This window comes from Hyaena hyaena, unplaced genomic scaffold (assembly GCF_003009895.1).
Source record: "Hyaena hyaena isolate Hyena2069 unplaced genomic scaffold, ASM300989v1 scaffold_697, whole genome shotgun sequence".
NCBI classification, from domain to species: Eukaryota; Metazoa; Chordata; class Mammalia; order Carnivora; family Hyaenidae; genus Hyaena; species Hyaena hyaena.
This window is the reverse complement of record NW_024081329.1, coordinates 881,796-894,058: the sequence shown is the minus strand read 5'-3', so window position 1 is coordinate 894,058 and position 12,263 is coordinate 881,796. Positions and strand designations below refer to the sequence as shown.

Sequence of the window (12,263 nt, the reverse complement as noted above, 5' to 3'; positions counted from 1 at the left end):
ATGTTCAATCAGCGTTTGTTTGTTTGTTTGTTTAAGAGAGGGTTATAAAGACCATGTAGCTACTTGGAAAATGGTTAGGAAATCACTTAAGTCTAAACAAGAATACAGAAATGTGTGCTGGATTACCACTATAATAAGGATACATTAATGTGGGGCTTCTGGGTTTCTTTCTGTATCTTTTCTTTCTTCCTCTCTCCCATCCTTCCTTCCTCCCTTCCTTTCTTCCTTCTCCCCCCTCTCTCTCTTTAATTCTTTCTTCTTAATGCCGCCATTTTTTCTAAAAAATTCAATTAGAATCGCATTCAATCATATTCAATTAGAATTTCATTAGCCATTTTGGTAATTATTTTAAAAAATTGTAGTTCAGTATGTTCTCCTTTCCTTCACACACTAGTACGTCTTTTAGAAGTTGCCAGAACCTGGGGTGCCTGGGTGGTTCAGTCGGTTAAGTGTCCGACTTCGGCTCAGGTCATGATCTCACAGTTTGTGGGTTCGAGCCCTGCATCAGGCTCTGTGATGACGGCCAGCTCAGAGCCTGGAGCCTGCTTCAGATTCTATGTCTCCTTCTCTCTTGCCCCTCCCCTGCTTGCACTCTGTCTCTGTCTCTCAAAAATAAGTAAATGCAAAAATAAATAAATAAATAAATAAAAAGGAAGTTGCCAAAGCCTTCTTTACTAACAATCGAGTCAAGTAGCTCAGAGTGGTTCTTCCTCCATAAATCCCTAAATAGAACTAAAATCATACCCGGTGATGAGCAAACAACGACCTATATTTTTATTTAGCTCTTGCGACGCTGTGAATGTCAGTTTTAATCTAGGATTATTTTATAGTCAAGAACAATTATGTACTCTTTTGATGTAATCATATTTTTTTTGTTTCTCTGCCATCAGACACTTTTGATACATTTCATTTATGTTGTAAATGTTCCAGCATTTTTTACTGAGTCTTTAACTAGAAGAAAATAACTGACATAAAATGCAGGGAACTTAGTTCTCCTTGGTTACACAAACAAGGTCAACCTTAACAAGGATTTAATTTTCATCTGTAGTATTTCCAAGCTTACAGAACCCAGAGTAGAAACTGAATGCAGATTGTTATTTAGGTTTTATAAAATATTCCCGTTCTGATTCTTAAAAATGGCTCTAGAAACCATTTGAAATTTTACAAAATTCACATGACTTCTTATTCCAATACTCTTGTGTATAAGACAGGACTTTGTTTTATGTAATAAAGTGTATATTCTTTGCATACTCATAAAGATAACCTAACTCTGAGATTAAAAAAATTATCTTTCTTTGCACATGTCTTTATATTTTCTGCATTTTCTCAATCATATTGTATCCAAGACTTTTTCTTTTGTATTTTACTTAGAAAAAATATGATAATAATTGAGGCTGAAATTAGGACTGTTTTCAATTGAACTTTCTACTTCTCCCTCAATTAACTCTTCCCAAGTTCCTTCTTTCCTGTCCCCAGATCAAGGGGCTGCAGTATCTTCTTTGTAATTACCCCAGCAGATATGAGGGTGTTTATATACTTCTCTGCACTCTGTCTTTTATATATATTTTTCATTTTCTTTGTCTTTATATTTTATGTCATTGCATCAGTTGTTTTCACAAGCTACTTATGCGCTCAGAACTACTGCTAAGGAAGAGCCAGAAAAATGTTCACTACTTATTGATCCTACCTTGAGAATCTTGCACATAATCTCATAAACTGAAAATGTTTTCTCTGCTCGGGTCCAGTCCCACGTTGTCACCTTTAAAGATGAGAAACTAACATGTCATTTGTTGTAGAGAGATAACCTCTATTTCCCCTCTTTATTATACTTCTATAATATGGTACACAATGACACATTCCCATGTGCATTACATAGTCTCTGTTGTGAAGCTATTCTCATAGAAGTACAGGTGTGGCATTTTGGTTTCCTGTCTCCTAAGCTTTATTGCCATTTCTCTTTTTTTCTTTCAGCAAATGTTTTATGCTATATGTAACCATGTCCATTTGCCCAAAGTATCTACTTATTTATATAATGTATCTACATATAAATACCAAGTATTTATATTTCACATACAGTAATTTACCTCCCAGTTTACCAACCAGTTATATACAAAGAAGAATGCTAAATATAAACACTGGCTTTAATTTTTTATAAAGGCATCATTTATATCAGGAAGTTATTTAAGATGTGAACGTCTTATAACATTGTAAAGACAACAAACAGTACAATGAAGTTACTTCACTTTCTTACATTTGAAACATGTACTTGTCTGTCTAGTCATAAGAAATTATTCAGAGTAGGGATATAGTAAAATATATCAATATTAATGGCTTTTTTCTTGCCTTCTAGGTGCTTTGAACCTTGTGTAGACATAGTCATACAAAATAGCAGCAGGTCAGACTTGATATTTCCAACACCCTATGTAATATTATACCTGTAAGTGAGTGGTCTGGCAATTGATATTTATGCTCAATAAATATTTATTAAAAATCTACTTTTGTATAAGGTACATGTTTCCAGAAGAAAGACCTTAGGTGAAATAGGTACCCATACATATTTAATACAAAGCCCAATGACTAGAATACAGGATATCAAAATGCTGTTTTTTTATTTAGGCAAACCTGTGTCACATAGATAATAAACATATTTTGACTCTCATAAATGTCTAAATAGAAATGCCTTCTAGATTTTTCTGGGATTATAAAGTAAATATTTAATGCCAGAACATATATCTTTAGTAAGATATTTTCAGAAACTTTGAACTGTTTTCTATTTTTTTTTCTGTATCTTATTTGCAAAATACAGGAAAACTTTGGTTTGTGTACCTAATTTGTTCCAGAAACATGGTTGTAATCCAAAGCACTTGCATATGAAAGCAAATTTCAAGAACCATTGGCTCAGTCGTGATCATGTGACATTCGGTGTCATGTACTACGCATATTACAAGTTACTCGTCATCCAAGGTTTTATTCTGTATTGGTAATATGCTATTTACCATTATTAAATTGATGTCACTCTGTCATAATATGGGAAACATAAAAAATGTTGGACAGAAACACTTACTGGAGGGGCCAGAAACTTGTAAAGACATGATCCCCTCAGGGCTAGAAACGTTGGAGAGTACGCACGATCTTGCAGAGGATCCTGCTCCCGTGCTTCACACCAGCCCATGTAGACTATCTGCAAGAAAATTGAGTATGATTAACTGTCAAAAGAAGTCTCATTACAGATGTGTATTTTTTGTATCTTGTGTATTTTAATTCTCCCGTAAAATTATCAAATTAATTGATGCGAAAAATACATTAGCCACATATGCTTTCCAATAAGTGAAAGCGAACCACTCTTAAGAGGTTACATTTCCGCCAGCACTTATCAAGTGTTTGCTTATGCAGTCCAACTTGACATAAATTATATCTCCCACTCTCCACCACTGCTACTATAAAAATGTTTCTTCATAATTAAATGTGTTGACTTATCCTATCAGTTTCTCAATTAGTGGCATTTTACAGTGAAGATGCGCTCCCAGGATAAAATATTTAAATGGGTAAAGGAGATAAGTCAAAAAGAGGTACCCTATGTGATTACCACTGGTGTGGCATACTACACCTCCCTTCTACCTGACAGGATGGGATGATAACATTTCTTGTTTTAGTAACCAATCTAAGATGAACATAGATTATTCAAACATTATTCATATATCAAATGGCAATGATAAGAGCTCCTTTGTCTCTAGATCTGAAATATTGGTGGATCAATTTCCAAAAAGAAATAATGTGAGATAAACCACTCCTCCTTCATGCACTTGATTGTTCTGAAGCTCAAACATGGACAGAAGCATATATTCAATGAATTTTATATTCCTGACAATGGATTCATATGTCATTTCATTTATCTCTTACCACAACTTTATGTGGTAGAAAATCTGGGAGGATATGTTTCCCAGCTCATATAATTTACTTTGGTTTTATGGTCTTTCCTACTCTTACGCTTTTTTTTTTTTTTTTTGCTATGAGATCTGTTATGATTAATGTGATATTAATGCACATGATAAAAGGAAGTTGGACTTAGTATCTGTACTTCTGCCATTACCCAAGTATACCCAAGATGGAAACCTATGGAGCTGGCCAGAGTGAAACCAAGCCTAGCCAAGTCCAGCTTAGAAGCTAATTCCAAACAATTAGCTCACTTACAAAGAAATGAAACACAGAGAAATAGACTTCCTATGTTCATGTATAGAATAATTATGTTTTAAAAAATATTCCTAATATCCAAATTGACCTACAGATGCAGTACCATCCTTATCAAAGTTCCAATGCCATTCCTATGGAAGTAGGAAAAATTTCTTAAAATTCATAGGGTACCACAAAAGACTAATAGCCAAAACAATATTGAGCAAGAGGAACAAAGCTAGAGACCTTATTCTTCATGATTTCAAAAAATCTTACAAAACAAAGTAACTAAAACAATAAGATACTGGTGTTAAAACAGATATATAAACTAATGGAACAGGAAAGAGAGCCCAGAAATACATTTATGCATTTAGGGTCAGCCGATCTCCAACAAAGATGCAAGCATACACAATGGAGGATGTATAATGGCTTGGGAAAACTGGATAATCACATATAGAAGAATCAAATTAGATCCTTATCTCACACCATATACAAAAATGAATTAAACTCAACTCAACTAAAAATGAATTAAAGGCTTAAATGTAGGCCCTAAAGCTATCAAACTATAATACAATTTTAAAACATTATGCCTTTTCTGTGTATATCTTCCAAACTGCCTACAGTTAAGAAGACAGGAAGTGACACATTGTCATGAGGACATGTAGTAATGTGAAAGCTTGTGTGAATCTGGTAAGAGTCTGATTCTTTACTTCTAATATCAACTCAACACAAGTGTGTACACTTGTGCACTGAGGCGCATGTGTAAGAATATTTATGCAGTGTTATTCTTCTTAGTTCCAACTATGTATCAATAGTTTGAAATATTAATAAACTGTATACCCTCAAAATATTTTATAGATGAAAATAACAATAATATATGGTATAATAAAGTAATAGGAAACAGCAGGAAAATTAGTAAATTATAGTTATATGGAACAACATAAATGAATCTCACAGAACATAATGCCAATTGCAAGAAGTTGATATGGAATAATACATATGCACAAATTATTTGTTTCAAATAAACTAGCCTTTTGAATTGTATTTTTCATTGGGAAAAAAAAAAATACTAGAGTGAAGCAAGAAAATTATCACCAAAATTGTCAGGATAATGGTTACCACAAGCCAGTTGTGACTGGGAGAGTGCAATGTGGGGAGAAAATGTGAATTGCTAACAATCTACTTCTCTTGACCTAGAATGTAGTTATGCGGGGGTTGGCTTTTGAGTCATCAAAAGTCCACATCTATGCTTCATGAACTTTCTTTACATGCATTATGTTTTATAAAAACTCATTTAAAATAGCACTCAATGTGTATTATTGGTAATGGTTCTATATCAATTTTAAAATGACAGAGTTTTTGAGTTTTATCAAAAGAAAGTATTCTTTTTTAAAAAAAAATGTTTTATTTATTTCTGAGAGATAGAGAAAGAGAGGCAGCATGAGCAGGGAAGAGTCAGAGAGAGGGATACACAGAATCCAAAGCAGGCTCCAGGCTCCGAGCTAGCTGTCAGCACAGAGGGTGATGCAGGGCTTGAACCCACGAACTGTGAGATCATGACCTGAGCCGAGGTCAGACGCTCAACCCACTGAACCACCCGGGCATCCCATATCAGATGAAAGAATTCTGACAAACATGGTTAAATTGCACTGTCATTATTGGGCCACTGCAATGGGATGAGATTTTTGTTATTATGGATTATATCAACTTTAATCACTACATCACTTCATGATGGGTCAGAATCTTTCATTTAAACTCATTCTTATAAAACTTATCTCTATGCTTATGACTTTGTCTCTATTAGCAAGAGGAAAAAATCAAGTGGTATACATAACCACAAAAAGGAAATATTTAAGCTTCTTAAGGCTGTGAAATTTGAGTTTGTTTCCTCTTCCCACCTCTATAAATTGCTGGAAGCTGAAGTATTAAGAATGAAATACTGATATTTTCAAGAAATATTAATGAATATAATTTATTATTTTGAATGGAGAGTAGTTTTGAGGATGAGCTGAGGATATAGCTAATAAAAATGGGATTATCACATCTGTAAGGGGAATTTCTTCATGCTTGCTCTCCAGGCTAAGGACTGCCCTCATCATCTTCTGTTCCAAAACAAGGAAACAAAGTTCTTAATTGTACAGAGATTTCTGAGGCACTTTTTGATTTTCATCATTACCAGGACTCTTGTGAAATAATTGTAAGATTGAGGAGACCTAGTCATTTTTAGTAAATTCTTCCCACATATGTCATAGCAAATGATAATTCTAAAGAAAGACTGCATCACTTAATCTTTAAAAAAATTTACAAATCCAAATGGGCAATATAAGCAGGAGTATTTCAAAGGGGATGTTTTTGAAGCAAGAATAATTAAAAGGAATGGTTTTCCTTGCATATGAAATGACAAATGGACTTCTGCATGTATAATTTTAAGATAAATATTTTAGAAGCTTGCCTATTTTTCAGCTTTATTGAGGTATAAATTGACCAATAAAATCATAAGATATTTAAAGTTGCACATTGTGATGATTTGACGAACACATTTATTGTGAAAGGATTTCTCCCCTCTCCTTCACACATCCACCAGCTCATCTATGTTTGTATTTTATTTATAGAGAAAAGAACATTTGAGTTCTACTCTCAGCAAATTTCAGTTACACAATACAATGTTAACTACAGTCACCATGTTATATATTCGATCTTCAGACCCTGCTCATCTCATAGGTGAACATTTGTACCTTTACACAAACCTCTCCCTAGTTCCTCCAGGCCCTGGTAATCACTTTTTGACTCTCTATTTCTATGAGTTTGACTTTTTTAAAAATTCCACATATAAGTGACACTATGAACTATTCATCTTTCTCTGCCTGGCTTATTTCACTTAACATGATGCCCTCAAAGTCCATCCATGTTGTAAGAAATAGGATTGTCTTCTTTCTCAAGGATGAATATATGTCTCACATCTCCTTTATCCATTCATCTGTTAATGGACACTCAGTTTGTTTCCATATCTTGGCTATCGTGAATAATGCTACAATGAACATGAAAGTGCAGATATCTCTTTAAGGCCCTATTTTCATCTCCTTTGGGTATTTTCCAAAAGTGGGCTTGGTAGATCATATGGTAGTTCTATTTTTAATTTTTTTGAGGAGCCTCCATACTGTTTTTCACAGTGTCTGCACCAATTTACATTCCCACCCAAAGTAGACAAGGGTACCCCTTTCTCCACATCCTCACTAACTCGTGTTATCTCTTGTCTTTTTGATGATAGCCATTCTAACAGGTGAAATGTTTAATGACATATACCTACCATTATACTATCATACAGAATCAGTTCCCTGTCTTAAAACTCCTCTGTGCTCCTCTGCTGATTCATACCTCCCTCTACAATCCCTAGAAATTACTGATTTTTTACTGTCTACATTATTTTATGTTTTCTGGAATGTCATATCTCTAGGATCATATAGTATGTAGCCTTTTTAGATTGATTTCCTTCACTTTTTAACATACATTTATGGTTTCTCCATGTCCTTTCATGGATTGAAAGCTCATTTACTTTCAGTGTTGAGTAATATTCCATTCTTTGGATACACTGCAATTTATGTACCCATTTATCTACAAAGCTATCATGGTTGCTTCCAAGTTTTGGCAGTATGATCAGTGGTGCTATAAACATCAACATGCAAGTTTTTGTGTAGACATAAGTTTTCAGCCCATTCAGGTGTACACCAAGGAGGGTGATAGCTGAAATGTATGATAAAAGTATACTTAGTTGTGTAAGAAACTGCAAAACTATCTTCCAAAGTGGGATACCATGTTTTATTCTCACCGGTAATGCATTAAGTTCTTGTTTTTCCTATCCTTGCCAGCATTTGGCACTGCCAGTGTAGCAGGTTTGGCCATTGTAGTAGGTGTGTAGTTCTTTTTTAAAATTTTATTTATTTTATATATATTGTTGTTCTTTTTTTTTTTCATTCTGCTGCTGACATATGTGTTATATCTTTTCATATGTTTATCTGCCTTCTGTATATCTTCTCTGATATCTATTACTATCTTTGGCTCATTTTTTAATTAGGTTGTTTTCTTATGGTTGAGTTTCAAGAGTGCTTTGTTTATTTTGGATAATGGTCCTTTACTAGGTATATGTTTTGCAAATGTTTTCTCCCACTTTGTGGCTTGTCTCATTCTATTGATACTGTCTTTTGCAAGGTAAAGGTTTTAAGTTTTAATGAACTGCATGTTAGCGATGGTTTCTTTCCTAGATCCTACCTTTGGTGTCACATCTGAAATTTTATCAACATAGGCAAGGTCATCTAGATATTCTCATCTCTGGGAGTTGTAGAGAGTTGTATTTTACATTTAGGTCTATAGTCTACTTTGAGTTACATTTTTTGAGAGGTGTATGGTCTATGTCTCGATTCTTTTTCTGCACATGGATGATCAGTTCTAGCATCATTTCTTGAAAACACTATCCAGAGAGGATCCTCAAAAAGTTTTGTAAATGGATTACCTTCTGAGAATAGCAATTAGACAAAAAGAATAAAAGATGAGATACCACCAAGTCTGACTGAATCTGTGACCATAGCTCATATTCTGAAGGTGATAAGAATTTTTTTATTTTGGCTTTCTCCTCTAAACAAATTGAAGATAATGCAGTTGGATGGGTGGATTAAGTTAAGGTGTTGTTTAAGTTACAAACCCATTATTTGAGGTATTGTAATCAACTGTCCTTATCTTACAAATCTTTGCAAAACTAGAAATGCAATTCCAGAGGCAGTTAAAAGTTCATCTGTTCCTTTTTATAAATCCCAAAACATCTTCTACTTACCTTTTTTTTTTTTAATGTTTTATTTATTTTTAGGAGAGAGAGAGATACAGCATGAGCAGGGAAGGGTCAGAGAGAGAGGGAGTCACAGGCTGAAACAGGCTCCAGGCTCTGAGCTGGCAGTCAGCACAGAGCCGGACGCGGGGCTCGAACCCACGAACCGCGAGATCATGACCTAAGCGAAAGTCGGACGCTTAACCAACTAAGCCACCCAGGCGCCCCATCTTCTATTTATCTTAAAAGGCTTATAACTTGCATTCTTCCCTGTGTCTTTGAGATGTAAATGTTCTAGTACAAACTTCAGGGAGGTAATTCTTACCAGAAGAAAAACATATGATAAAAGACCATTTAAACCTAGTTTTAGCCAGTGGAATAGACAGCTTCATTTACCAGAAAAACAACCTAGAAACAACTTCTATTACAACTAGTAAAATAGAAGCTGTAAGAGCTCTGTTTAGATGTGTCTGTATGCTGAAGTGTGTCTATAAATGTGCATTGTAGATGTCTGGTATTTTCCACTGGTGGATAGTACTCCAAAATTAATCTGTAAATGATCTCTATTTAATTGATTTATACAAATAAGCTCCAATGAATTAATATTCATTAAAAGTCTCAAAATATAATAGAAACTAACCCAAATGTTTTTCAGGGTCACATGTCTTGGCACAGTTTTTGACAAATAAAAGCTAGTTTAAAAAAAAAATTAAAAAAAAATTAAAAAAAAAAGCTAGTTTAAATTTGTTGTAATTAAAATAAGCATGTATTCAGCACACCAGCAGGATATATATTGCAGACACACAACTATTCTACCAACGTTGTGTTATCTGTTTAAAAATTTGTCAGTAAGAAAAACAGCTTTGAACAATGGCTGATTTTGTTGAATTTCTCATGAAATTTTTGTGTGTAATCTAAACATAATTGTTATGAACAAGTAAATTAGATAGATGTAAGTAGGGTAAAATGTTTTTAGGTGAACTTTTTATATAGTTTCCCCAATTTATTATAAAACTTGAAACCTTAAAGTTTTGCTAAGTTAAATGATAAGTTAAATTCAATGAATATTCATTTATTTTTATTTTTAAAGGATTTTTTAAAGTTATTTGTTTATTTTGAGAAAAAGAACATGAGCAGGGGAGGGGCAGAGAGAGAGGGAGAATCCCAAGCAGGCTCCATGCTGTCAATGCAGAGACCCATTCAGGGCTTGAAACCAATAAAACTGTGAGATCATTCTCTGATTTGACATCAAGAGTCTACACTTAACTGACTGAGCCACTCAGGTGCCTCTCAATGAATATTTAGATTATTTCCAAATAGGATAAAAAGCTGAAACATAAATTACTAAACACGGTAATTTTTGGTTTCCTTTTACAGAGGAATTAAAGATACTTGAGTCTATTAGCAAACATGTATTATGCTATGCTGATGAATTTTCTATCAAAAAAGCACGTTTCTAGAAATGTTAGAAAGTATTTATACTTTCACAGAATGCTAATGTAAAAGTTAGTTCACAACTGTTTATTTCTTAAAGTTCCTAAAGGTTAAGAAGTCTAATTAATAAATGTCATTAAAGTTAGTAGGGAATAACAAGGGAAGAATTTCCATATGCAAGAAAAGTAGGATGCATGCTTTTGGCAAAAGAAAGTACAAAGTATGGAATACATTCTTGTTGAGGGAAAAGAAAGTAATTTTGTGCTAAATCGAGGCTGGTTATTAAAAGAAGGAAAACATAGGGTGAAATCTGAATGTAAAAAAAGAAAGTTGTAGAATGTGGAAAAGGAATCTTTGAAAAAGAATTTTAATGTGTAGTCAAGTTGGCTAAAATTAAAATGAATTTATCTTTTTTAAATATGTTTTTAATGCTTTTTTTCTGAGAGAGAGAGAGAGAGTGAGACAAAGAGAGACAGCTTGAGCAGGGAAGGGTCAGAGAGAGAAGGAGACACAGACTCTGAAACAGGCTCCAGGCTTTGAGCTGGCTGTCAGCACAGAGCCCGACGCGGGGCTTGAACCCACTAACTGTGAGATGATGACCTAAGCTGAGGTCGGACGCTTAACTGACTGAGCCACCCAGGTGCCCCTAAAATGAATTTATCTTATAGTAAGTGTTAGTTAGTATCAAGAGCTCACTGGTGCAGACTGGCCTCAGAGAGTATCCCAGGAAGGCAGCATTCACAGATATGCTTCTCTGGATACAGGGGAGTGGGCCAGTGCCATTTCTCTCCCCTGTCCCTCAGCGTAAACACCAAGTCCCCAGTGGGAGGCAACACAGCGCCAAGTCAGGCTGCCTAAATTCCAAGTCCCACAACCCTACACTCTGGTGGTGTTGCCCTTCGCAGGCATGTCTGCTTCAGTCCGAGCACAGCAGGCTCCCCTCCAGAAGACCAGCATAAGTCCCTGCTCACATGGCATCTCTAAAGCCTGGAGTTTTAGAGGTCAGCAAGCTTGGCTGGGATAATGCCAGGGCATCACTGTGCTGTTCCTGGAGAGGAGGCAGGCAAACAACCTGGGCGCAGACATCATGGAAACAGTGATCTGAAGAACACCTGGGGCACAGTGGGGAGATTTTCTGCTTGTCTTGGAGAGTGTCCCTGAGAGGTAGCATTCAGAGATGACTCTCCAAGACCAGGAAGCTGGCCAGTGGCATTTCCCACCCCTGCTCCTTAGCATAAACACATAGCCACCTCTAGGAAGTAGTGTGGTGCCAACACAGGCTGCCTAACTTGCCTAAACCAAACCCCACCCCTACAGCTCTGGAAAGATTACCCTTCTAAATCAAGCTTGCTTCAGTTAAGTGTGCACACTCCTCCCCCAGAAGACGAACACAAACTCCTCTCCACACCACGTCTCCCAACCAGAGAGCGAGTTCTGCAGGGCCTCAACTCTGGTGAAGGTGGTGTCAGGTCTTATTTCACAAGTAGAACAGAGCACACTTACTTAAAACTCACCACATTCAGGCCAGGACCAACTGATGCCCACAACACGCAAGGAGAGCCTCTGCATATGGCCTAAAGGATAGAACATCACCACACAACAGCAGAGCACACAAACACACACCTAAGACACCCCTGAAGCACCAGGCCTTGGGCACTACATGATCTCTTCTTGATTAAGCCATTACTTTCAGGAGCAGGAGACATAGCTGGCTTTTCTAAATAGAGAAGGTGGCAGAGACTTAGATAAAATGTAAACATTGGGGCATTTATCCCAAATGAAAGAACAAGATAAGGCCACAGCCAGAGATCTAAACAAAACAGATATAAGTAACATGCCTGAT

The 12,263-nt window shown here is 35.6% G+C and overlaps 1 protein-coding gene across 2 annotated transcripts in view; it reads right to left on the bottom strand.

Annotated features, from left to right (window-relative positions):
• The window catches only part of SNTG1 (syntrophin gamma 1), a 313,487-nt gene that overhangs the window by 76,169 nt on the left and 225,055 nt on the right, over nt 1-12,263 (bottom strand). For both annotated transcript variants that reach the window (XM_039217478.1, XM_039217480.1), the window contains exons 12-13: nt 3,065-3,181; nt 1,688-1,759 (exon numbers count right to left, since the gene is read on the bottom strand). In XM_039217478.1, the coding sequence (XP_039073409.1) occupies nt 1,688-1,759; nt 3,065-3,181 (189 nt within the window). The remainder of the gene's footprint in view (nt 1-1,687; nt 1,760-3,064; nt 3,182-12,263) is intronic.